This window comes from Carcharhinus amblyrhynchos, chromosome 32, assembly GCF_965287045.1.
Source record: "Carcharhinus amblyrhynchos chromosome 32, sCarAmb.v2.hapA, whole genome shotgun sequence".
NCBI lineage: Eukaryota > Metazoa > Chordata > Chondrichthyes > Carcharhiniformes > Carcharhinidae > Carcharhinus > Carcharhinus amblyrhynchos.
Genome location: NC_137355.1, coordinates 7459089 through 7482184, shown reverse-complemented (window position 1 = coordinate 7482184; position 23096 = coordinate 7459089). Strand labels below are relative to the sequence as shown.

Sequence of the window (23096 nt, the reverse complement as noted above, 5' to 3'; positions counted from 1 at the left end):
GTCAATTTTAGCATGGCCAATCCACCTAACCCACGTATCTTTGGAGTGTGGGAGGAAACCGGAGCATCCGGGAGGAAACCCACACAGACATGGGGAGAACATGCAAACTCTGCACAGTCACCCAAGCCAGGAATTGAACCCAGGTCCCTGGTGCTGTGAGGCAGTAGTGCTAACCACTGTGCCACCATATGGCAGGTTAACCATTGATCTGTGATGAATTGATGTTGGGTGGCACAATGGTTAGCACTGCTGCCTCACAGCGCCAGGGAGTCAGGTTCAATTCGAGCCTTAGGTGACAATCTGTGTAGAGACATGCTCCCCATGCTCCAGGTATTCTGGTTTCCTCTCACAGTCCAAAGATTTTTAAATTAGACAGATTAACCATGCTAAATTGTCCCTTAGTGTCCCAAGATGTGGAGGTTTAGGAGGTTCAGTAAATACGTGGGGTTATACAGCCTGGATGAGATGTTCTGTTGGAGAGATGGGTGCCGACTCGAATGGCCTCCTTCTGCACTGTAGGGGTTCTATGAATTTAGAACCACACAGTAATGCTGCATTATAATTACAATACTGACGTGAGTATTGATGTCCCTTCCTAGAACCCACTATCTATCGTCTGTACCTAATTGAACAAGAAAGAATCTACGGACGGGATTCGCATATCGGTTAATCCTTGACTATATTTATCAGAATATTGTTCAGTTGCCAGACTTCTAGTGTTCTGGAGGCTGACCATTTGTTTCCTGTTCCTTCTGATACAATAGAAATGGTTTTACTTTTAATTTGTTTTTTTTAACTCATTAAACTGGAGTACATTATTAGAGACAGAGGCTGGAATTCTCCCAGTCCGCCTGGCACTACAATTGTAGTGGGCGGACAACATGAAAACCTATGGCAGTCGGGTGGGAATTTCCAGCTTTTAGACCAGACGGTCGGAGAATTCCACCCAGAACATTTCAGTTAACAGGTTGTCACCACCCTTCGAGAGTGTGTGAAGCAGGCTTGCTTTGTGGAGCAGTTGGATTGCAAAACTCTTTTGACACTGCTCCGCTGGTTCTGATAGTGATTGTACCAGTCTTGATTGCTGACGGTTTTAAACCTTAAGCTTATTTTCAAAATATTGCACACTTTGTTTTATTAATTTTGCTTATATTTTATGTCGTTACAACACCATCCCAAGTGGTCTGACATAGGCATCATAGGGACAGAGAACAAGTCAACTGTACCCTTTATACCTGCTTTGTTACAAGAAATAGGGAGGGAATGTTTTTTAAAATAATATTTAAGAGTGACTGGTCACTTTAAAGTCTATATAAGCTGTCTCCCAGTACAGTACGTAATGGATCAGCCCCTATCGTCTGAATACTGCACAGGTCATTGTGGCTATAGCATTAATCTTCCTGTTCAGCCAGTTTAACAGAACCAATGTGAATGCCACAGAATTAGTTACTTTTGCAGAATGCTCCTATCTGTTTGCTTCACAAGGGTGAAAAATACAGCAAGAGAAATTTAGAGCTGTGATTCAGAGCTGAATATTCAAATTCACAAAGCCTCTTTAGAGGCAACACGGTGGCACTGTGGTTAGCATTACACAGAGGGTGGTACATGTGTGGAATGAGCTGCCAGAGGAAGTGTTTGTGGCAGGGACATCGACAACATTTAGAAGGCATTTGTACAGATAGGTATGGCTTAGAGGGATATGGGCCAAATGCAGGCAAATGGGGTTAGCTTAGAAGGGCATTTTGATCGGGCTTGGACCAGATAGAATCATAGAGGCTTACAGCATGCAAACAGGCCCTTCGGCCCAACTTGTCCATGCCACCCCTTTTTTTAACCCCTAAGCTAGTCCCAATTGCTCGCTCTTGACCCATATCCCTCTATACCCATCTTATCCATGTCACTATCTAAACGCTTTTTAGAAGACAAAATTGTACCCACCTCTACTACTACCTCTGGCAGCTTGTTCCTGACACATTGGGCTGAAGGGCCTGTCTCTGAGCCATAGATTCTATGATTCTACTGCTTCACAGCACCAGTGACCCGGGTTTGATTCCCAGTTTGGGTCACTGTCTGTGTGAAGTTTGCACATTCTCCCCATGTCTGCATGGGTTTCCTCCCACAGTCTGAAAGATGTGCTGGTTAGGTGCATTGGCCATGCTAAATTCCCTCTCAGTGTACCCAAACAAGTGCCAGAGTGCGGCGACTAGGGGATTTTCACAGTAACTTCATTGAAGTTTTAATGTAAACCTCATAAATACATTTTAAAGTATAAAATTGGCAATAGCTCTGACCACAGAAATATATGTCATTCTATTAGCATTTTTATGTTTTTTTTAAATGCAGTCCCATGCTGTTAGATGAGAGTTTGGACACTTGTCTCTTCCCATTGGTCTTTGTAATTAACCACCTGTAATGAATAAAATGTCACTAATTGAGTCATCATCTTAAATGTAATTCCTTCCTCTTGATAGCTGCCTTGTCTGACTTCTGTGTCTCCCTTAAACAGCCTCACCAGAATTAGGAAGGTACATCGGTACACCAATACACTATCCAACTATAGTTCTTCCATATTCTCTCTTCTTCCATCCCTTTGGAAGGTTTGTTTTGAATAAATTCACAGATACATCTCCCCAGTGACAGGCTGGATAGACTGGGACTTTTTTTTCCCTGGAGCGTAGGAGACTGAGTGGTGATCTTATAAAGGTCTATAACATAATGAGGGCCATAAATCAGCTAGATAGTCATCACCTTTTCCCAAAGTAGAGGAGTCTGAAACTAGAGGGCATAGGTTTAAGGTGAGAGGGGAGAGATACAGAAGGGTCCTGAGGGCAACTTTTTCACACAGAGGGTGGTGAGTATCTGAATAAGCTGCCAGAAGTTGTAGTAATAGAGATGGGTACAATTTTGTCTTTTAAAATTTGGACAGTTGCATGAGTAGGATGGATGTAGAGGGATATGGGCCAAACAAGGGCAACTGGGACCAGCTTAGTGGTAAAAACTGGGTGGCCTGTTTCCATGCTGTAAATCTCTAGGACTCGGTGGATATTCCTCTTCCTTGAGTTGAGCAATGTGTGTTACTGCACTCCTTACCATGAGGATGATAACAGCTCATAAAATGTACAGTATCCAAGGAGGCCCTTTGGCCCTTCATCCCTGTGCTCAAATTTAGCTCTTTATTTGGGATGATCGGGGTAAAATTGGTCTTCAGAAAACAGGTGCGATAGCCAGTTGCCAGCCTGCTTTCCACTCCACCAGTTTGTTTTCTTCCTGTGGCCTTATTTAGTTGTTACTTTGTTGTAGACGCTATCTGCTGTCACAGAGTCAATTTGATGATGGGCATTGGTTCCATCCCGAACACCCTGTCCTGTTTGATACTCAGGGTGCATCTGATCCGTCAACCTACCTCATCTTTACCATTGTCAAAACCTTTATTACCTGAAGATACAAGTCTCAAATGCTCTTGCAGGCGTCCTCCAAATCTCCAGCCTGCTTATCCAAACCTTCATAAACTATTTCAGAATCACAGAATCCCTACAGAAGGAAGCCATTCGGCCCATCGCCCCTACACTGACAACAATGCCATCCAGACAACAATCCCACCCAGGACCTATCCCCATAACCCTACTTCTTTACCACACTCATCCCACTGCTGCTAAGTGCAATTTAGCATGACCAATCAACCTAATCCACACATCTTTTGGAGTGTGGGAGGAAACCGAAGCAACTAGAGGAAACCCACACAGACATGGGGAAAACGTGCAAACTCCAAAGATGTGCAGGTTAGGTTGATTGGCCATGCTGAATTGACCCTACTGCCAGGAAGATTAGCAGGGTTAATATGTGGGGTTACAGGGATAGAGCCTGGGTGGTTGGTGCAAATACGATGGGCCGAATGGCCTCCTTCTGCACTGCACGAATTCTATGATTCTAAACAGACAGTCACCAAAGACTAGAATCGTATCTGGGTCTCTGGTGCTGTGAGGCAGCAGTGCTAACCACTGTGCCACCATGCCATCCTCAGAGATCACCCCTGCATTGCCTATCTTGCAATTTTCTGAATCTAATGCCAACCTACTTATTTAAGCGTCCCCTATGGTGACCACTATACTTACCCAGTGCTGGTCTTTCCTAATGTGCAATGCTGCCATTTCTAACCCCACTGTGGCTGATGTTTCTCAGTGCCTGACTCTTTTCATTGGTGAATCACCCTTGATGGGAAACCATGCTTTCTCTGACGCTTGTCACTGAGTTTGCACTTTTCAAAACAAAGGCTTCCTCTTCTGAAATATAATATAGCTTTCACTTCCGGCCAATGTGGAGCGTGGCTGCGGTGAGCTCTGGAACCAGACATGATTGATGGCTGAAAGCTTTGTTGTGAAAGGTTTTTAGAGTGAATGCTGGAATTGTTATCTATATACAACTCCTGCAACTCCTGAATGAGTCGACCCTTAGTTATCTCAATGTTTTCTTTTTAGCCTCACTGATATATGATGAAATATTGATTCATATCGTGGATATAGGCTTCTTCTGCCTTTACATTCTGAGTTACTCAAATTCTTGTAAGTCATTGATAGTATGAGCTACAGGCAGGACAATGCCCCCTTCATGCCGAGTGAAGAATGGCATGGATTTTCACAATCCCTACTGTGCAGAAGGAGGCCATTCGGCCCATTGAGTCTGTACTGACTCTCTCTGACAGAGTACCATACCCAGGTTTTTCCCCCATCCTAACTTCATAACCCCAGATATGTCCAATCCACCTAACCTACAAGGCTTAGGACACCTAACGGACAATTTAGCATGGCCGACCCACCTAACCCTGCACATCCAGAAGGCAATTGGATTGCATGTTAGCTCGGCAGAAAGTCTCATGGCCACTAAATGTTAGCTACATTATTCTTTCCACTGATGAGGAGATAGTCATCGACCTCAGGAAGTGTAATGGAGGTCATGGCTTAAGTCACTGTCTATGCGGAGTCTGCACATCCTCCCCATGTCTGCATGGGTTTCCTCCAGGTGTTCCAGTTTCCTCCCATTGTCTGAAAGATGTGCTGGTTAGGTGAATTGACCTAAATTGGTGCTAAATTCTCCCTCAGTGTATCTCTTTACCAAACTCCGTCAATGTATCTCTTTACCAAACTCTCAGTCTCTTCTAACATCTACCCCTTTGGCTTGGTGTCAGTGTTTGTTGTGTTTACACTTGGTGAAGTGTCTTGGGATGTTTTGTTATGTTAAAGGTGCTACATAAATGCAAGTTGTTGTTTGAAACACTCTGGGGCTTCAGAGAGAATGGGAAAGGTATTATATAAATTCAAATTATTTATTTTTCCAATGAGTTTTTGGAGTTGAGTGCTGAAAGAGATACCATATAGAACGAACCAGAGCTCTTATAATCTCCTTTCACTCTGTCACAGGCGCAGCAGCTGCAGTGGGTAAAGTGCTGGTATCCAGTCTTGTACACACAACTCAAGGAGTACGCCGAGAAGGGGCAGTTTGTCACAGTGGGAGGCACCTGGGTGGAAATGGTAAGGTACCAGAGTTATGATTAGAAAGCACTGCATGCCCCTTACTATCCACATGATGTTAAATGTCAGCTCATCTCCGCTTTGAATCAAAAGGGTGTGAGGTTATTTCTTGCTCCAAGGTTGAGGGGGTTGAGCTATGAGGAGAGGCTGAATAAACTAGGCTTGTACTCGTTAGAGTTTAGAAGAATGAGGGGAGATCTCATTGAGACGTATAAGATGATGAATGAGATGGATAGGATAGAGGTGGAGAGACTCTTCCCGCTCAGAAAGGATAGTAGGACTAGGGGGCACAGCCTCAAGATAAAGGGGGGGCGGTTTAGAACAGAGTTGAGGAGGAACTTCTTCACTCAAAGGGTGGTGAATCTCTGGAATTCTCTGCCCATTGAAGTGGTGGAGGCTGCCTCGCTAAATATTTTTGAGACGCGGGTTGATGGGTTTTTGATGAGAGAGGGGATTAAGGGTTATGGGGAGAGGGCGGGAATGTGGAACTGAGCCATGACAGATCAGCCATGATCTTATTGAATGGCGGGGCAGGTTCGAAGGGCTAGATGGCCTACTCCTGCTCCTATTTCTTATGTTCTTATGTTCTTATTGGGAGCATAGCTGAGGCCGACACTCCGGTGCGTGGTATTGAGGGAGTGCTGCATTGCCTGAGTGCCATCCTTTAGATGAGGTGTAATAGAGAACAATGAGTCCTGCCAATGACCTGACTAACATTTCATCCTGAATCAACACCATTGGAACCACATTAGAATCCCTACAGTGCAGGAAGTGGCCATTCAGCCCATCGAGTCTGCAACAACTATAATCCCATTCAGGCCCTATTCCCATAACCCACGTATTTATCCTGTGCATCCCTCTGACACTAAGGCCGGAATTTTACCAACTCGTCTTCCCCTGAAGCAAGGTGGGCGAGGCTCGCAGAACGGAAATCTCGGGCAAGATTGTAAAATCCCGCTCAAAGGGCCAATTTATCATGGCCAATCAACCTAATCAACACATCTTTGGACTGTGGGAGGAAACTGGAGCCCCTGGAAGCAACCCACACAGACACGGGGAGAATGTGCAGACTCAGCACAGACAGTGATCCAAGCCGGGAGTCGAACCCGGGTCCCTGGCGCTGTGAGACAGCAATGCTAACCATTATGCCATGGTGCCGATCGGTGAATATCTGATCACTGATCTTTGTGAATATTGAGATGCTGGCGGATCAGTTGCCAATGTAGACCAGCAAGCAAAATGGGTGATAATGAACTGAACTTGGTGCCACTTAGGATGCAGACAGCAGATGAGCTAAATTTAAGAAGGTTGGAAGGCTGTTCATGGGAGCTTTGGAATACTCATGGCTGGAGGTAACAAAGGCATGGATGAACAACTCGACGGCAGATGAGTGGGGATGGGAAATAGGATGAATTGGAGGTAGGTACCTTTGATTAAAAAAAAGACTGGGGATCAGAGGGATAGGTTAGATACAAATGAAATGCAGTCACAGCGAGTTTGATTTGATTTATTATTGTCACACAAATTGGGCAATACGTGTAACAATAATACACGTATTGTTAAGTGAAAAGTTTTGTTTCTTGCACGCTACACAGACAAAACGTATCGTTCATAGAGGAGGAAATGAGAGAATGCAGAATGTAGTGTTACAGTCGCAGTTAGGGGGTAGAGAAAGATCAGCTTAATATATGGTAGGCCCATTCGAAAATCTGAGAGCAGCAGGGAGGGAGCTGTTCTTGAGTCAGTTAGTACGTGAACTCAGACTTTTGTATCGTTTTCCCGAGGGAGGAAGGTGGAAGGGAGAATGTCGGGGGGTGCGTGGGATCCTTGATTGTGCTAGCTGCTTTTCCGAGGCAGTGAGAATTTTAGGCAGAGTCAGCGGATGGGAAGCTGGTTTGTGAGATGGATTGGGCTTCATTCACGACCTTTTGTTGTTTCTTGCGATCTTGGGCAGAGCAGGAGCCATACCAAGCTGTGATACAACCAGAAGGGATACTTTCTATGGTGCATCTGTAAAAGTTGGTGAGAGACATAGCGGACATGCCAAATTTGATCTTCAGTGCTATTTAGTCTTCAATACTACATTACTGCCCAAAGTTTTATAACTAACAAAGAAGTGAATGCTTGTTCTTGTTAAGCAAGCAGACATTATTATGCCTGTACATTCACAGATCTATATTGCTCCTGCTCTGTTGGGTTACATTTCTGATTTACCTGGACTTTGAAGCAGTCACCAAAGTCAGCCAGTAGAGGGCACTAATGTACAGGTTTTTGCAGGATGGAAACCTCCCTTCTGGCGAATCCATGGTCCGACAGTTCCTCCAGGGTCAGAGGTTCTTCCAACAGGAGTTTGGAAAGTATTGCTGTGAGGTGAGTATTTGGCATGGCAATGGGAGCTTGCATTGGAAGGTAACTTCTGAATAGTTACTGAGTAAAAGCGAAACATCAGAAGGGAATCTCGATGTAATGTCAATTTAAGTTGAACATTTAAGTTTTAAGATTTTATTTATTAGTCACCAGTAGGCTTAACACTGCAGTGAAGTTACCTGTGAAAATCCCAGAGTTGCCACACACTCTGACGCCTGCTCGGGTACACTGAGGGAGAATTTAGCACGGCCAATGCACCTAACCAGCACATCGTTCGGACTGTGGGAGGAAACCGGAGCACCCGGGGGAAACCCAAGCAGACATGGGGAGAATGTGCAGATTCCACACAGACAGTGACCCGAGCCGGGACTCGAACCCGGCTCCCTGGCGCTGTGAGGCAGCAGTGCTAATTTGTACTGTTACTGTGCACAAACTTGATTTGTTTCTGTGAGAAAGAAAAAAAAATCCTTTATAAGAGACACTCCAGGAACCACCCTCAATACCTTCAGCTTAATCAAGATACATCTCTTCATACTTATAGAGCAAATGGTAACTGATTTTTACAGTAATCTCCTGCCCTAATTGTTCTCTCCCACATTATTTCTGAAAGCTTTCCAGACACTTAAATCTGACACAAGGTGACACTGCAATACTTTAAGTCACCAAATATGCATTTCAAAATCTCCCTGACAGCAAAATTGAGATTTAAGTGTTCACCGATCATCAGGTAAACAGCCACGTTCTATTTTCATCTCATTTAAGAAAAACATTATTTTATGATGCGTAAGAGAAAACTTTGATTTGCGTTAGAGTGATTTTATCTCACTGTAACTGAGCAACAAGCTCCGAGTGTTTACTATATTCTTTTCATTGAATCTCTAAAATTTAGAAGGCCATTTGGCCCATCAACTCTTCATCGACTGTCTGACAGAGTACCTCACCCAGGCCCCAACACCCGCCCCATCCCTGTAACCCCACACATTTAACATGGCCAATCAACCTAACCTGCACATCTTTGGACTGTGGGAGGAAACCGGAGCACCCGGAGGAAAGCCAGGTAGACGTGGGGGCAGAATGTGCAAACTCCACACGTCCTCAGGAATATCCAACGTAAACACACCTGCCCCAAAGGTGCTTTATCTCTGCAATGTTCTCTATTACTTTTCTTCTAAATTGTAAACTTGTTTTACAAAGTTGTTAATGGAGCAGCTTTTCCTGCTTTTAATGACCAATTAAAAGGTTCCAAGTCGATTTAAACCATGTCTTGTCTGAGACTTTTAACAGTTCAGTCAGTGAGAGACAGTTGAGAAGTCAGTGCTATCAGCTGGAATTCCTACAATGCAGAAGGAGGCCATTGAGTCTGCAACAACTCTCTCTAACTAGAGTACCTTACTCAAACCCTCTCCCCCGCCCTCTCCCCATAACCCCACACATTTACCACATGTCACCCGAGGCTGGAATTGAACCCGGGCTCCCTGGCACTGTCAGGCAGCAGTGTGTTTTTTATGTTTACATGCTTCATATCAACTAACTCAATTGTCGGAAAAACCCACCTGGTTCACTAATGTCCATTAGGGAAGGAAATCTACTGCCCTTACCCGGTCTGGCCTACACGTGACTCTAGAGCCACGGCAATGTGGTTAGCTCTGAACTGCCCTCCAAGGGCAACCAGGGATGGGCAATAAATGCTGGCCAGCCAGTGACAACCATGTCCCACAAATAAATAAAAAAAACATGATTTTTTTTCTCTGTTTTTCTGCTGCGTTCCTCAGTGAATGTTCTCTAATGCTAGCCAACTTCAGTGGACTTCCCTTAAATCTTTATTAACATCCTTCATGTAAAGAAATCAAGGAGAATCATAGAACCCTACAGCGCAGAAAGAGGCCCTTCAGCCCATCGAGTCTGCACCTACCACAATCCCACCCAGGCCCTACCTCCCCATATCCCTACACATTTACCCGCTAATCCCTCTAACCTACACACCCCAGGACACTAAAGGGCAATTTTAGCATGGCCAATCAACCTAACCCGCACATCCTTGGACTGTGGGAGGACACCGGAGCACCGGGAGGAAACCCACGCAGACACGAGGAGAATGTGCAAACTCCACACAGACAGTGACCTGAGCCTGGAATCGAACCCAGGTCCCTGGAGCTGTGAAGCAGCAGTGCTAACCACTGTGCTACCATGCCGCCCTGTACATAACATGTACCTATGTTGTTGAATAATGTTTAAACCCCGCATGTGTTAAGGCTGTTACTAGATACAAGGATTTACAATCCTGCTAACCTGTTTCACTCGGCTATCTGTTAGATTCCATTGCATTATTTCACATGTTCGTACGAGCCCTCTTGGCTACCCTACCAGCCAGCATTTTCTCAGCTTACGTTTATAAAACCGGCTAAATACTTTTCTGTTTGCTAACCCCCTCCTTGGCTGCTCCTTCCTCTAAACAAACGCCTCATCACCTGAGACAGCAGTCTCTTTATATTCAGTAACTTGGATTATCAGCTCAGCAATTGGCAGTCACATTGGAATAGTTTTGGGTGAAATGGTGTGGGCCACTTTGATATCTAAAATCTGATTGTAGCTTGCCAAGCTGCGTTCTGCTCAACCTTTGATTTTGGAGTGAGCCAAGAATCCAGTAAGTTACTTAGTTCCAACTACTGAAACCTCAGGAATATCCACCGTAAACACACCTGCCCCAAAGGTGCTTTATCTCTGCAATGTTCTCTACTCTTTTTGTTAAAAGTTGGAAACTTGTTTTACAAAGTTGTTAATGGAGCAGCTTTTCCTGCTTTAAATGACTAATCTAAGTCGATTTAAACCATGCCTTGTCTGAGACGTTTAACAGTTCAGTCATTTGAAGACAGTCAGTGCTATCAGCTGGAATTTCGTAGAATTGTAGAATCCCTACAATGCAGAAGGAGGCCATTTGGCCCATTGAGTCTGCACCGACTCTCTCTAACAAGAGGACCTTACTCAAGGCCTCTCCCCCACCCTCTCCCCATAACCCCACACATTTACCTGGTCTAATACATCTAACCTACACAACTTGGGACACTAAGGGGCAATTAAGCATGGCCAGTCCACCTAACCTGCACATCTTTGGAGGAAACCAGAGCACCCTGAGGAAACCCACGCAGACACAGGGAGAAGGTGCAAACTCCAAATAGACAGTCACCCAAGGCTGGAATTGAACCCAGGTCCCTGGCACTGTGAGGCAGCAGTGTTAACCACTGTGCCGCCATGCTGCTGAAGCTCTTCTACCACTAACCACTGAAGTTAGGGGTTAGCAGACATCCCTTGTTGGTGTCTGGGATTTTCCAGTGCTGCCAAAAGTGAATGGACTTTCGGCTGGGACGTCAAATTTTGCGACTGGTCCCACCACAGACAAGATAGTCTCTGGCAAGTAAGGCACACCCAAGATAGTCTCTGGCAAGTAAGGCACACCCAAGATAGTCTCTGGCAAGTAAGGCACACCCAAGATAGTCTCTGGTAAGTAAGGCACACCCAAGATAGTCTCTGGCAAGTAAGGCACAAACACAGTAAAAAGTCTGACAACACCAGGTTTTAGTCCAACCTATTTATTTGATAATATACTCACAAGCTTTCGAGGGACACCCTCTTCGTCAGGTGAATGGAGAGTTCTGGCCTCAGACAGAGCATATAAAGCACAGACAGTTTAGAGATTCCTGATTAGAATGCGAATCTTTACACCTAACCTGCTGTTCAAGACCTGAAGTGGCTGATAATGTGAGTGGAAGGAGCACTGATCATAGTTTAAAGAGATGTGTATTGTCTCCAGACAGTACAGTAAGTGAGGTTTTGCAAACCCAGGCAAGTCACGGGGGTTACAGATAGTGCGACATGAACCCAAGATCCCTGTTGAGACCGTCCTCGTGTGTGGAACTTGGCTATCAGTCTCTGTTCAGCGACTCTGCGCTGTCGTGTGTCATGAAGGCCGCCTTGGAGAATGCTTACCCGAAGGTCAGAGGCTGAATGCCCGTGACCACTGAAGTGTTCGCCAACAGGAAGGGAACAGTCTTGCCTGGTGACTGTCGAGCGATGTTCATTCATCCGTTGTCGTAGTGTCTGCATGGTCTCCCCAATGTACCATGCTTCGGGACATCCTTTCTTGCAACGTATCAGGTAGACAATGTTGGCCGAGTTGCAAGAGTATTTACCATGTACCTGGTGGATGGTATTCTCACGTGTGATGATGGTATCCATGTCGATGATCCGGCATGTCTTGCAGAGGTTGCTGTGGCAGGGTTGTGTGGTATTGTGGTCACTGTTCTCCTGAAGGCTGGGTAGTTTGCTGCGAACAATGGTCTGTTTGAGGTTGTGTGGTTGTCTGAAAGCAAGAAGTGGGGGTGTGGGGATAGCCCTGGCGAGATGTTCGTCTTCATCAATGATATGTTGAAGACTCCGGAGAAGATGTCGTAGCTTCTCCGCTCTGGGGAAGTACTGGACGACGAAGGGTACTCTGTCCACTGTGTCCTGTGTTTGCCTTCTGAGGAGATCAGTGCGGTTTTTCGCTGTGGCGCATCGGAACTGCCGATCTATGAGTCGAGCACCATATCCTGTTCTTATGAGGGCATCTTTCAGGGTCTGGAGGTGTCTGTCACGATCCTCCTCATCTGAGCAAATCCTGTGTATACGGAGGGCTTGTCCGTAGGGAATAGCTTCTTTAACATGTTTAGGGTGGAAACTGGAGAAGTGGAGCATTGTGAGATTGTCTGTGGGCTTGCGGTACAGTGAGGTGCTGAGGTGACCGTCCTTAATGGAGATGCGTGTGTCCAAGAATGCAACTGATTCTGGGGAATAGTCCATGGTGAGTCTGATGGTGGGGTGGAATTTGTTGATATCATCATATAGTTGTTTCAGTGATTGTTCACCATGAGGCCAAAGGAAGAAAATGTCATTGATGTATCTAGTGTACAGCATCGGTTGAAGATTCTGTGCAGTGAAGAAGTCTTGTTCGAACCTGTGCATGAAGATGTTGGCATATTGAGGTGCAAATTTGGTCCCCATGGCTGTTCCATGTGTCTGGATGAAAAACTGGTTGTTGAAGGTGAAGACATTGTGGTCCAGGATAAAGCGGATGAGTTGTAAAATTGCATCTGGAAACTGGCAGTTGTCAGCATTGAGTACTGATGCAGTCGCAGCAATGCCATCGTTGTGGGGGATGTTGGTGTAGAGCGCTGAGACATCCATTGTGACGAGGAGTGTCCCTGGTTCAACTGCTCCATGTGTGCTGAGTTTCAGTAGGAAGTCCGTAGTGTCGCGACAAAAGCTGGGGGTTCTTTGTACAATGGGTTTCAGGATGCCCTCGACGTAGCCGGAGAGGTTCTCACACAGAGTTCCATTGCCCGATACGATGGGACGGCCAGGTGTGTTTGCCTTGTGTATCTTTGGGAGGCAGTAGAGATCTCCAATGCGGGGAGTACGTGGAATGAGAGCACGGAGGGTGCTCTGAAGGTCCGGATCAAAGGTCTTGATCAGATTGTTGAGTTGACGAGTGTGTTCTTTGGTCGGATCTGTGGGTAATTGTCTGTAGTGTTCCTCATTGTTTAGTTGTCGGTACACTTCTTTACAGTAATCCGTTCTGTTCAGTATGACGATGGCCCCTCCTTTGTCTGCTGGTTTGATGACAATGTTGCGGTTTGTCTTGAGAGCGTGGATGGCGTTGCGTTGTGCTTGGGTGATGTTCAGGGCTGTCTTGTGAGTGCGGCTGATGAATCTGGTGTTAACGCACCTCCTGATGGTTTGGGCATACAAGTCCAGTCGAGGGCAGCGGCCTTCCGGAGGAGTCCAATTGGATTCCTTCCTCTTAGGCTGTTGCACTGCGGATCTCTCTGTCGGCTGTTCTGGTTCATCGACTGTCTCATTGTGTTCGTTGCTGGCCTCTTGGGGTTTGTGGAAAAACTCCCGCAGCCTCATTCGCCTGATGAATTCCTCTGTGTCCGCTGCGAGACTGATGGGGTCCATTTTGGTGGTGGGGCAGAAATTGAGCCCTCGGCTGAGAACTTCGATTTCATCTGGTTGAAGTGTGTAGTCCGACAAGTTGACAATAGACCTCCCTGCGGTAGTGCTGTTTTCTACTGTGGTGCCGGGGGAGGCTTGGAGAGACTTTGCCGTCGCACCTCTCTCACACTTCTCAACCACCTCATACACCAGCTTTACAGCAAACGCCGCACCCTGGAAACTAAAATGGAATACATTTTCTCAACTTGTGCTCAGGATGCAGACCAACTGCGAAACTCTGCCAAGCAGATGAGACAAAGAAACTACACCACATACATGCACACCAAGAATAGGAAACTTGAGAAACTCGGCATCGCCGCCAGCAACAACCCAGCAACAACCAAGATAGTCTCTGGCAAGTAAGGCACACTGCGCGGTTTGTGGGATGGAGGACTATAATGTCACAGTGTGTATAGTGGGATCCTCATGCTGGGATAATGGTCACTTGCCCAGGTGGCTATTCATCCCATGTGATTTAGTTTTGTTATTGCAGCTGAATTTGTTCCTGTTTGAGAAACGCATTGAAGCTGTGACTCTTAGGTCACTCCTAGGTGTTTACCCTGTTTTCCGATTTGCATGATGTGGAGATGCCGGCGTTGGACTGGGGTAAACACTTTAAGAAGTCTGACAACACTAGGTTTATTCTGATTTCCACACAGGTTCTTCCGCAGAGGCTCATTGAGAAACAGACAGGAGAGTTATTTGGTTCTTGCCTATATGGCTATTGGCCAATTTCGGTGCTACCTTTCCACCAGCCCAGCCTAAAGTTCAATACCAATGCCACTGAGTTATTTATAGAGCTGAAACATTACAAATTAAACATGTTTTCTTTCTCTCTCTCTCTCAATCTTTTTGACTAGTTCTGGTTGCCAGATACGTTTGGATATTCTGCCCAGCTGCCACAGATAATGCAGGGGTGCGGTGTCACACGCTTCCTAACTCAGAAACTCAGCTGGAACCTGGTGAATGAATTCCCGGTAAGTTTCTCGATTCTGGTGGTAATCACTGCCCGTCGCCCTGGCTGCTGTTTGGAGATTTTCGAAGCGCACATTAAAATAACTTGAACGTGTTCGGAGAGTGTAACTGTGTGGGAGTGTAGCGTGAAGCCTGGCAGTACAGTCAGTAATGTGATTTATTCCTGCTTACAAACATTCAAGTACATCTATCAAGTGATTTAGACGTGAGTGGAGGTTTGTACGCGAGTTTCACCATTTTGAAGAAGCAAGTTAAGACCCAAACCAGACACTCCAAGGTGTTTGTATCGTTAGCCTAGACCCTAAGTTTTAGATTTGCTTTTGGAATTAAGATGAGCATAAGGTGTTTCACTCCAGGTCTGATTCAAGTGACCCATAAGTAAGCTTTTATCAAACAACGTTTATTTAAGAACACAGTTAGAATATAACAGAAAGAATTAGCATAACTTTTACCAATTACAAGACTTAGACATGACATAGTATAATTCCCAATAGCTAGCTATCTCTGTGGTTCCAATTCAAAGCAATATCTCGTAGGCATACACTCTTTCTTGAAATCAGCACCAAAAGAAGTGTACTAATGTAACACTAGATTTTCAGCTTTTTAACACTTCTGGACAATGATCCTGGCAGCAGTTTTCAGAGAAGGATATATCCTCCAAACAGCAAAACCTCATAGAAGTAAACCCAGCCTCTGGCTGATCCCAGGCTCCAACTTCAGAGAGGGGAAAAGAAAGAGACTGCTCCCTCTCAACTCCACAAACAGCATCCAAGCTTAAATGTTCTGCAAAAAGCCCAGCTTCCCCACCACATGATCACACCTGCCAATCATCCTAATGAAACCCCACTCTGCAAAGTCCGGGGGAAAACAGTAGAACAGCATCAGTTCAGATTAAAACCAACATTCTAGCCATTAGAAACAATGAGGCTGCTGAAACAACAATACAAGATGCCGGTAGACACCGCTCCAAGTGCATTAAAAACTGCCACAACAGATCCTGCATAGGAGCATGGCTCAAATACATTTCATAAAGGCACAGTATCGTCACATTACAGAGAGTTGTAGGAGCATTTATCTATGTAAATATATTACCGATGTTTTTTAATGGGATTTGATTTGATTTATTATTGTCACATGTGTTAGTATACAGTGAAAATATTGTTTCTTGTGTGTTTTGCAGACAAAGCACACCATACATAGAGAAGGAAAGAAGGAAGTGCAGAATGTAGTTTTACAGTCATAGCTAGGGTGCAAGGAAAGATCAACTTAATGTGAGGTACATCCATTCAAACGTCTGACAGCAGCAGGGAAGAAGCTGTTCTTGAGTCAGTTGGCATGTGACCTCAGACTTTTGTATCTTTTTTCCCGATGGAGAAAGATGGAAGAGAGCATGTCCGGAGTATTTGGGGTCCTTAATTATGCTGGCTGCTTTTCCGAGGCAGCGGGGAGTGTAGACAGAGTCAATGGATGGGAGGCTGGTTTGGGTGATGGATGGGCTTCGTTCACAACCTTTTGTAGTTCCTTGCAGTCTTGGGCAGAGCAGGAGCCCGTACCAAGTTGTGATACAACCGGAAAGAATGCTTTCTATGGTGCATCTGTAGAAGTTGATGAGATTTGTAGTTGATATGCTAAATTTCCTTAGGGTCCTGAGAAATTAGAGGCGTCGGTTGGCTTTCACAACTATAGTGTCGGCATGGGGGACCAGGACAGTTTGTGCGTGTGCGTGTGATGTCTTCGTCAGTGTGGGTTTCGGGTCTACAGGAGAGTGTTCCGTAAGCAAGACCTGTGTACTAGTTACTGCTGTTTTTGTAGTTCTTGCTGAGTTGTTGCCATTTGTAAACTTTGTTATTTCATTACGTGAAGAAGATTATTCTCTTGGTAACATGTTCAGCTGCCTTTGTTGTGGGTTCAAGTTACCACACCTTTTCGCGACAAGGGAGAAACGAGGAAGGAAAAAATAAAAATTTTTTGAAGTTTAGTGTGGCAACGTGAGCTTGACATGAACCATGCCCATCGACAACTCTTGCAAGAGGAGGGACTAAGCAGTATGTTACAATTAACACGCACTAAGGTCTGTTCAGATACAATCATTAGGACATTGGGGTATCCTCCAGCCTGGCGATTTTTCGAAGAGTATTGGACAGCCTGTTGCATGGCATTGTTCCTGTAGCAGCCTACTTGAACGACATCTCAAATATGGGGAAGACTGAAGAGGAGCATCTCCACAATTTGGATCATGTGTTAAAAAGGTTTTCCGAGGCGGGACTGCGTCTGCACTGGGACACATGCATTTTCCAGGCACAAAGTGTAGAGTATCTCAGTCATAAAACCGCAGCACAAATCTTGCCTCCTGCGGAAGGGAAAGTTGAAGTTATTAAGGCAGCTCCAGATGGGCGGCACGGTGGCACAGTGGTTAGCACTGCTGCCCCACAGCGCCAGGGACCCGGGTTTGATTCCCAGTTTGGGTCACTGTCTGTGTGGAGTTTGCATGTCCTCCCCCTGTTTGCATGGATTTCCTCCAGGAGCTCCGGTTTCCTCCCACACTCCAAAGATGTGCAGGTTAGGTGGATTGGCCATGCCAAATTTACCCTTAGTGTCGGGTGGAGTAGCTAGGGTAAATGTATGGGGTTATGGGAATAGGGCCTGGGTGGGATTTTGGTTGGCCCACAAGTTGCACTGGTCATATCTCTACCTACTAGGCTTACCTATAACCCTCAATCCTATTAAGTCCCATGTACTCATCCAGAAGTCTCTTAAAAGACCCAATTGAATTTGCTTCCACCACCACCGACAGCAGCCGATTCCACTCACCCACCACCCTCTCAGTGAAAAACTTACCCCTGACATCTCCTCTGTACCTACTCCCCAGCACCTTAAACCTGTGTCCTCTTGTGGCAACCATTTCAGCCCTGGGGAAAAAGCCTCTGAGAATCCACCCAATCAATACCTCTCAACATCTTATAAACCTCTATCAGGTCACCTCTCATCCTTCGTCTCTCCAGGGAGAAGAGACCGAGCTCTCTCAACCTATCTCATAAGGCATGCCACCCAATTCAGGCAACATCCTTGTAAATCTCCTCTGCACCCTCTCAATAGCTTCCACATCCTTCCTGTAATGAGGTGACCAGAACTGCGCACAGTACTCCAAGTGGGGTGTGACCAGGGTCTTATAAAGCTGCAGCATTATCCCCCGACTCCTAAACTCAGTTCTTCAATTATATGTGCTACTTCACAAAGAAACCAAATGGAGGTGAAGGTCAGCACAAAAGAAAGGTTTCAAATGCGTGAGAGCAGGGCGGCAGTCAGGTCATCTGCTGGCTCGGTTTGATTGAACACATTCCGTCTTGCAATGCGTCATCCCACAGTGTGGGGGCAGCACTCTCGCATTTAATGGAGGACGGGTCAGAAAAACCCATTTGGTTTTGCATCTCCTACGCTGACAAAGACTGAAAAAGGATATTCACAGATACGAGCAATTGTTTTTGCTATAAGAAGATACCGCCAGGACCCCTATGATCGTTCATTCACCATATGCACCAACCACAAGCCATTGATGTGTCTTTTCAGTGAGTGAAAATGCATTCCTCCCATGGCTTCAGCACAAATACAGCACTGGGCCCTTACACTGTCAGCTTACCACTACAATATTGTCTACAGGGCAGGCAAGGACAAGGTGAACACAGATGTGTTGTGTCCCTTATTGGATTTGTCAATCCAAGAACATTTTCATACTCAAGAGACTTGCGTGTTCTCCATGAATGCCGAGCAGTGGGTGGCCAGAGATCCTATTCCATCCCAAGCCCAGAGATTTCTGTTGCAGGAGATGATGGGTTGCAACCTCCTGTGAAGCGTAAAGATGAGTTAAGTCTGCAGAGTGGTTACATACTGTATGTGCGTGGGAGGTTAAGAGTGGTAGTTCCTCCTCTTAGTTGTTCACAAGTCAAGGATGAAAATCATGAGGGCCACCCCCTCGAATAAAAACTCTAGTCAGGTTGTGTGTCTGTGGTGGCCTAATATAGATCAGGGTGAAATCCTGTTCAGCATGTCAGATACACCACGAGGACCACCTGATCCCTGCGAGTGGCCTGATCAGCCATGGTCCAGGCTTCTTGTGAACTTTGCAGCACTTTTCATGAATCACATGTTTCTGTTCATCATAAATGCTGATTCTAAGTGGTTTGATGCACATGCCATCAGTAACATTACAGCTCCTGTTACAATACAGAAGCGTCGTTAAGTTTCCACAGCTCATTTCGGATGACAGAGCCATGTTTACAAGTGATTAGTTTCAGTACTTTATGCGAATGGATTCCGCTATGGCGCGTACTGCACCACTTCGTTCAGCTTCAAATGGTTCAGCTGGGTAAGCTGTTCGAATTGTGAAAGAGGAATTGAAGAGAATGGCAGGTGATACTTCGGGAGCTAGGTTCCTGTTCCAGTTTCGTATCAACAACAGAGCTCCCTCTCTCTCCAGCTGAATCGTTATTGTAAGACTGAAGTCTCAGCTGGGTCTGCTTCATCCAGATCTCAGAGCAAGGATGGGCAGGAGACAAGAGAAGCAGAGGGCGGCACAGTGGTTAGCACTGCTGCCTCTCAGCACTAAGGCACACAGGTTCGATTCCTGGCTTGGGTCATTGTCTGTGTGGAGTCTGCACATTCTCCCCGTGCCTGTGTGGGTTTCCTCCGGGTGCGCCAGTTTCCTCCCACAGTCATGCAGGTTAGGGTATTGGCCGCGCTAACTTCTCTCTCATGTACCCATTCAGGCCCTGGAATGTGGCGATTAGAGGATTTTCACAGTAACTTCACTGCAGTGTGAATATAAGCCTACTTGTGCCTGATAAATAAACTTTTAAGCAGAAGAAGAGACAGTTCAACACAGATCGTGTTCACATCAGGACCTTTGGTAGTAACCAGAAATAATTATTGGGAATAATTCTAAACCCAACGATCAAAGTACCTTAGCCAGTGAAACTGCACAGAAGAAGAGTTGTTCGCAGACGCTAAGTTTATATTGATTTATATTTTGACTCCGATTAGCAAAGATTTCAGAGTCAGCAAAATTTTCAGATAACGCAGCAGACATTAAGGCTGTTGTGGCCATTCTCCAGAAAGTGGTTCCAGTTGCACAAGACTCCACTGTGGGAATGGATGAGGAACAGTCAGGCACAGATTCTCAACTGCTTGAATCTCCAGATTCAAATCAGCTGACTCAAGATCTGCCAGTGGTTGATGCAGTGATATTATACAGATGGCATTGCAATCACAGAGCTCCTGAAATAATGTCACATAGTTGAGGCATTACTTTCATTGTGTTTCTGTCCTGTTGGGGAATTGAAATTTAAGGGACAGAGAGGTGTTACAGAGTGTTGTAGGAGCTTTTGTCTACGTTAATGTATTACTGATGCCGTTTAGTAGTTTTGCACACGTTTAAAGTTTATTTACTAGTATCACAAGTAGTCTTACATTGACACTGCAATAAAGTTACTGTGAAAATCCCCTAGTTGCCACACTCCGGCACCTGTTTGGGTACACTGAGGGAGAATTTGGCATGGCAGATTCACCCAAACTGCACACCTTTGAACTGTGGGAGGAAACAGGAGCACCCGGAGGAAACCCTTGCAGACACGGGGAGAATGTACAAACTCTGTACAGTCAGTGACCCAAGCCGGGAATCGAACCCAGGTCCCTGGTGCTGTGAGGCAGCAGTGCTAACCGCTGTGCCATCGTGTTATCATGTGTGCGTGATGTCTTCAGCAGCACAGGCTTTTGTGGGTTTTTGGGTTGACCAGGTAATGTTCTGCAAACAAGGCTTGTGTACCAATTGCTTGTGTTTTCGTAGTTCTTAGAATCATAGAATCCCTACAGTGAAAAGGAGGCCATTTGGTCCATCGAGTCTACACTACCATAATTCCACCTAGGCTGTATTACTTTAACCCCATGCATTTACCCTAGATAATCCCCCGACACTAAGGGGCAATTTAGCATGGCCAATCAACCCAACCCACATATCCTTGGATTGTGGGAGGAAACCGGAGCACCCGGAGGAAACCCACGCAGACACGGAGAGAATGTGCAGACTCCACACAGACAGTCACCCAAGGCTGGAATTGAACCTGGGTCCCTGGTGCTGTGAGGCAGCAATGCTAACCACTCTGCCACCGTGCCGGTGACATGAGGTAAGCACTGCCACCCAAGAGTGCAGGCTCTTGAGGAATGCATTCCTCGGAACTAGCTTTCTGAGTGAGACTAAATTTGGGTCACTCTTGTGTCGTTCTTTGCTTATTTTCATACTGTAAATGCCCTGGAATTAGGTTGGAACTGCCTCAACTTCCATTCTTATAAGCTAGTATCGGATCACTGATTTGAACTTCGTATGGACCCACTATTGGATATATCTGTACCTAATTAACTAGCATTACATGCCACTGTGCAGCACTATGATTGTGTTCTATCACCTGTTTAATGGTAGCATTTTGTAGATGTATAGGAACGTACTAGTTAAGGATAGGAATAAGGCTGAATGTTAACCTGTCCATTTCCTGCACGCATGTTGCTTATTTGGCTGGGTTTATCCAGCCTCTCTCAACTTTTTGTCTCAAATTTTGCAGCAGTTATGGGGTTTTTATTTTTGTTTAATGTAGTGTGAACTGGTCCCCACACTAGTTAGGCTTCATTTGGAACATTGCGTACAATTCTGGTCGCCCCAACACCAGAAGGACGTGGATGCTTCGGAGAGGGTGCAGAAGCGGTTTACCAGAATGTTGCCTGGTCTGGAGGGTATTAGCTATGAGGAGAGGTTGGATAAACTCGGTTTGTTCTCACTGGAATGACGGAGGTTGAGGGGTGAATGATAGAGATTTAATAGATTATGAGGGGCATGGACAGAGTGGACAGACAGATGCTGTTTCCTAGGGTAGAAAAGTCGAGTGCCAGGGGACAGAGGTTTAAGGTGTGTGGGGAAAAGTTTAAAGGCGATGTGTGAGGCAAGTATTTTTTTTTAACAAGGGAGTGTTGAATGTCTGGAATTCCCTGCCTGGGGAGGTGGTGGGAGCAGGTATGATAGTGACATTTAAGGGGCAACTAGTCAAATACATGAATAGGATGGGAATGGAAGGACTCCGTAAGTGAAAATGGTTTTAGTTTAGGCAGGCATCATGGTCAGCACGGGCTTGGAGGGCCGAAGGGCCTGTTCCTGTGCTGCACTGTTCTTTGTTCCTTATTGAGTTGCACTCTGCTTCACTCCACAGCCTGGTTGGGCCATGGCTCTGGGTTTGCTTGCCCAGTTCAGTGTTGGTGTGAAGCTGGAACTGTTTGAGACTAGTGTTAAACTGGTCTGGTATGACGTACGTAGAGGTTGATGCAGTTGTAACATTTTTTTTGAAAGCTTGGAATTTCTTTTCTTTTCCTCTTCTCCTTTCTCCATCCTCCCTGGAGGCCTTCCCTTTGCTCAATCTGCCTCATCCAAGGTGGGGGTGGCATGGTGACACGGTGGTTAGCGCTGCTGCTGCCTCACAGCGCCAGAGACCCGGGTTAGATTCCTGGCTTGGGTACTGTCTGTGTGGAGCTTGCATGTTGTCCCCATGTCTGCACCGGTTTCCTCTGGGTGCTCCAGTTTCCTCCCACAGTCTGAAAGATGTGATGGTTAGGGTGCATTGGCCATGCTAAATTCTCCCTTAGTGTACCCAAACGGGCGCCAGAGTGTGGCGACTAGGGGATTTTCACAGCAACTTCATTGCAGTGTTAATGTAAGCCGACTTGTGACAATAAATAAATTAAACTTATTTTCATTTCTTGTATATGATTCTTTGTGAGGCTGGATGGTGAATATCTGCAGTTCTTTTTGAATGTGGGAGACATTCCACTAAAACCCGATCTTGTCTGTATTTACTGTCTGCTCCCCATGTTTTGGACAGGGTTGTCGGAATGGTGGTCAGTATCAGAGACTGGTCAGTTTGCCCTCCCGAACCTGGGTGTACTGACGCCAGTCATATTTAGTAGATCCTAGCGTTCAACACAGGCTGGGGATCCACTATGATTAAAGGGCTTAAAGGCTTAAATTAAGAGATCAGGTCACATAAACTTTGTGTGTATTCTGTTAAATTTAGGAGATTGAGGTGCAATCTAAGGAAAGTGTTAAAAGGATTTGTCAGGGTAAATACAGAGAAACTCTTCCCTCTAGCTGGAGAGTCCGCACAAAGG

At 45.7% G+C, this 23096-nt stretch overlaps 1 protein-coding gene across 1 annotated transcript in view; it reads left to right on the top strand.

Moving 5' to 3' along the window:
- The window catches only part of man2c1 (mannosidase, alpha, class 2C, member 1), a 129588-nt gene that overhangs the window by 20411 nt on the left and 86081 nt on the right, over positions 1-23096 (top strand). The window contains exons 8-10 of the mRNA XM_080216002.1: positions 5415-5525; positions 7803-7895; positions 14783-14899. Coding sequence (XP_080072128.1) covers positions 5415-5525; positions 7803-7895; positions 14783-14899 — 321 coding nt within the window. The remainder of the gene's footprint in view (positions 1-5414; positions 5526-7802; positions 7896-14782; positions 14900-23096) is intronic.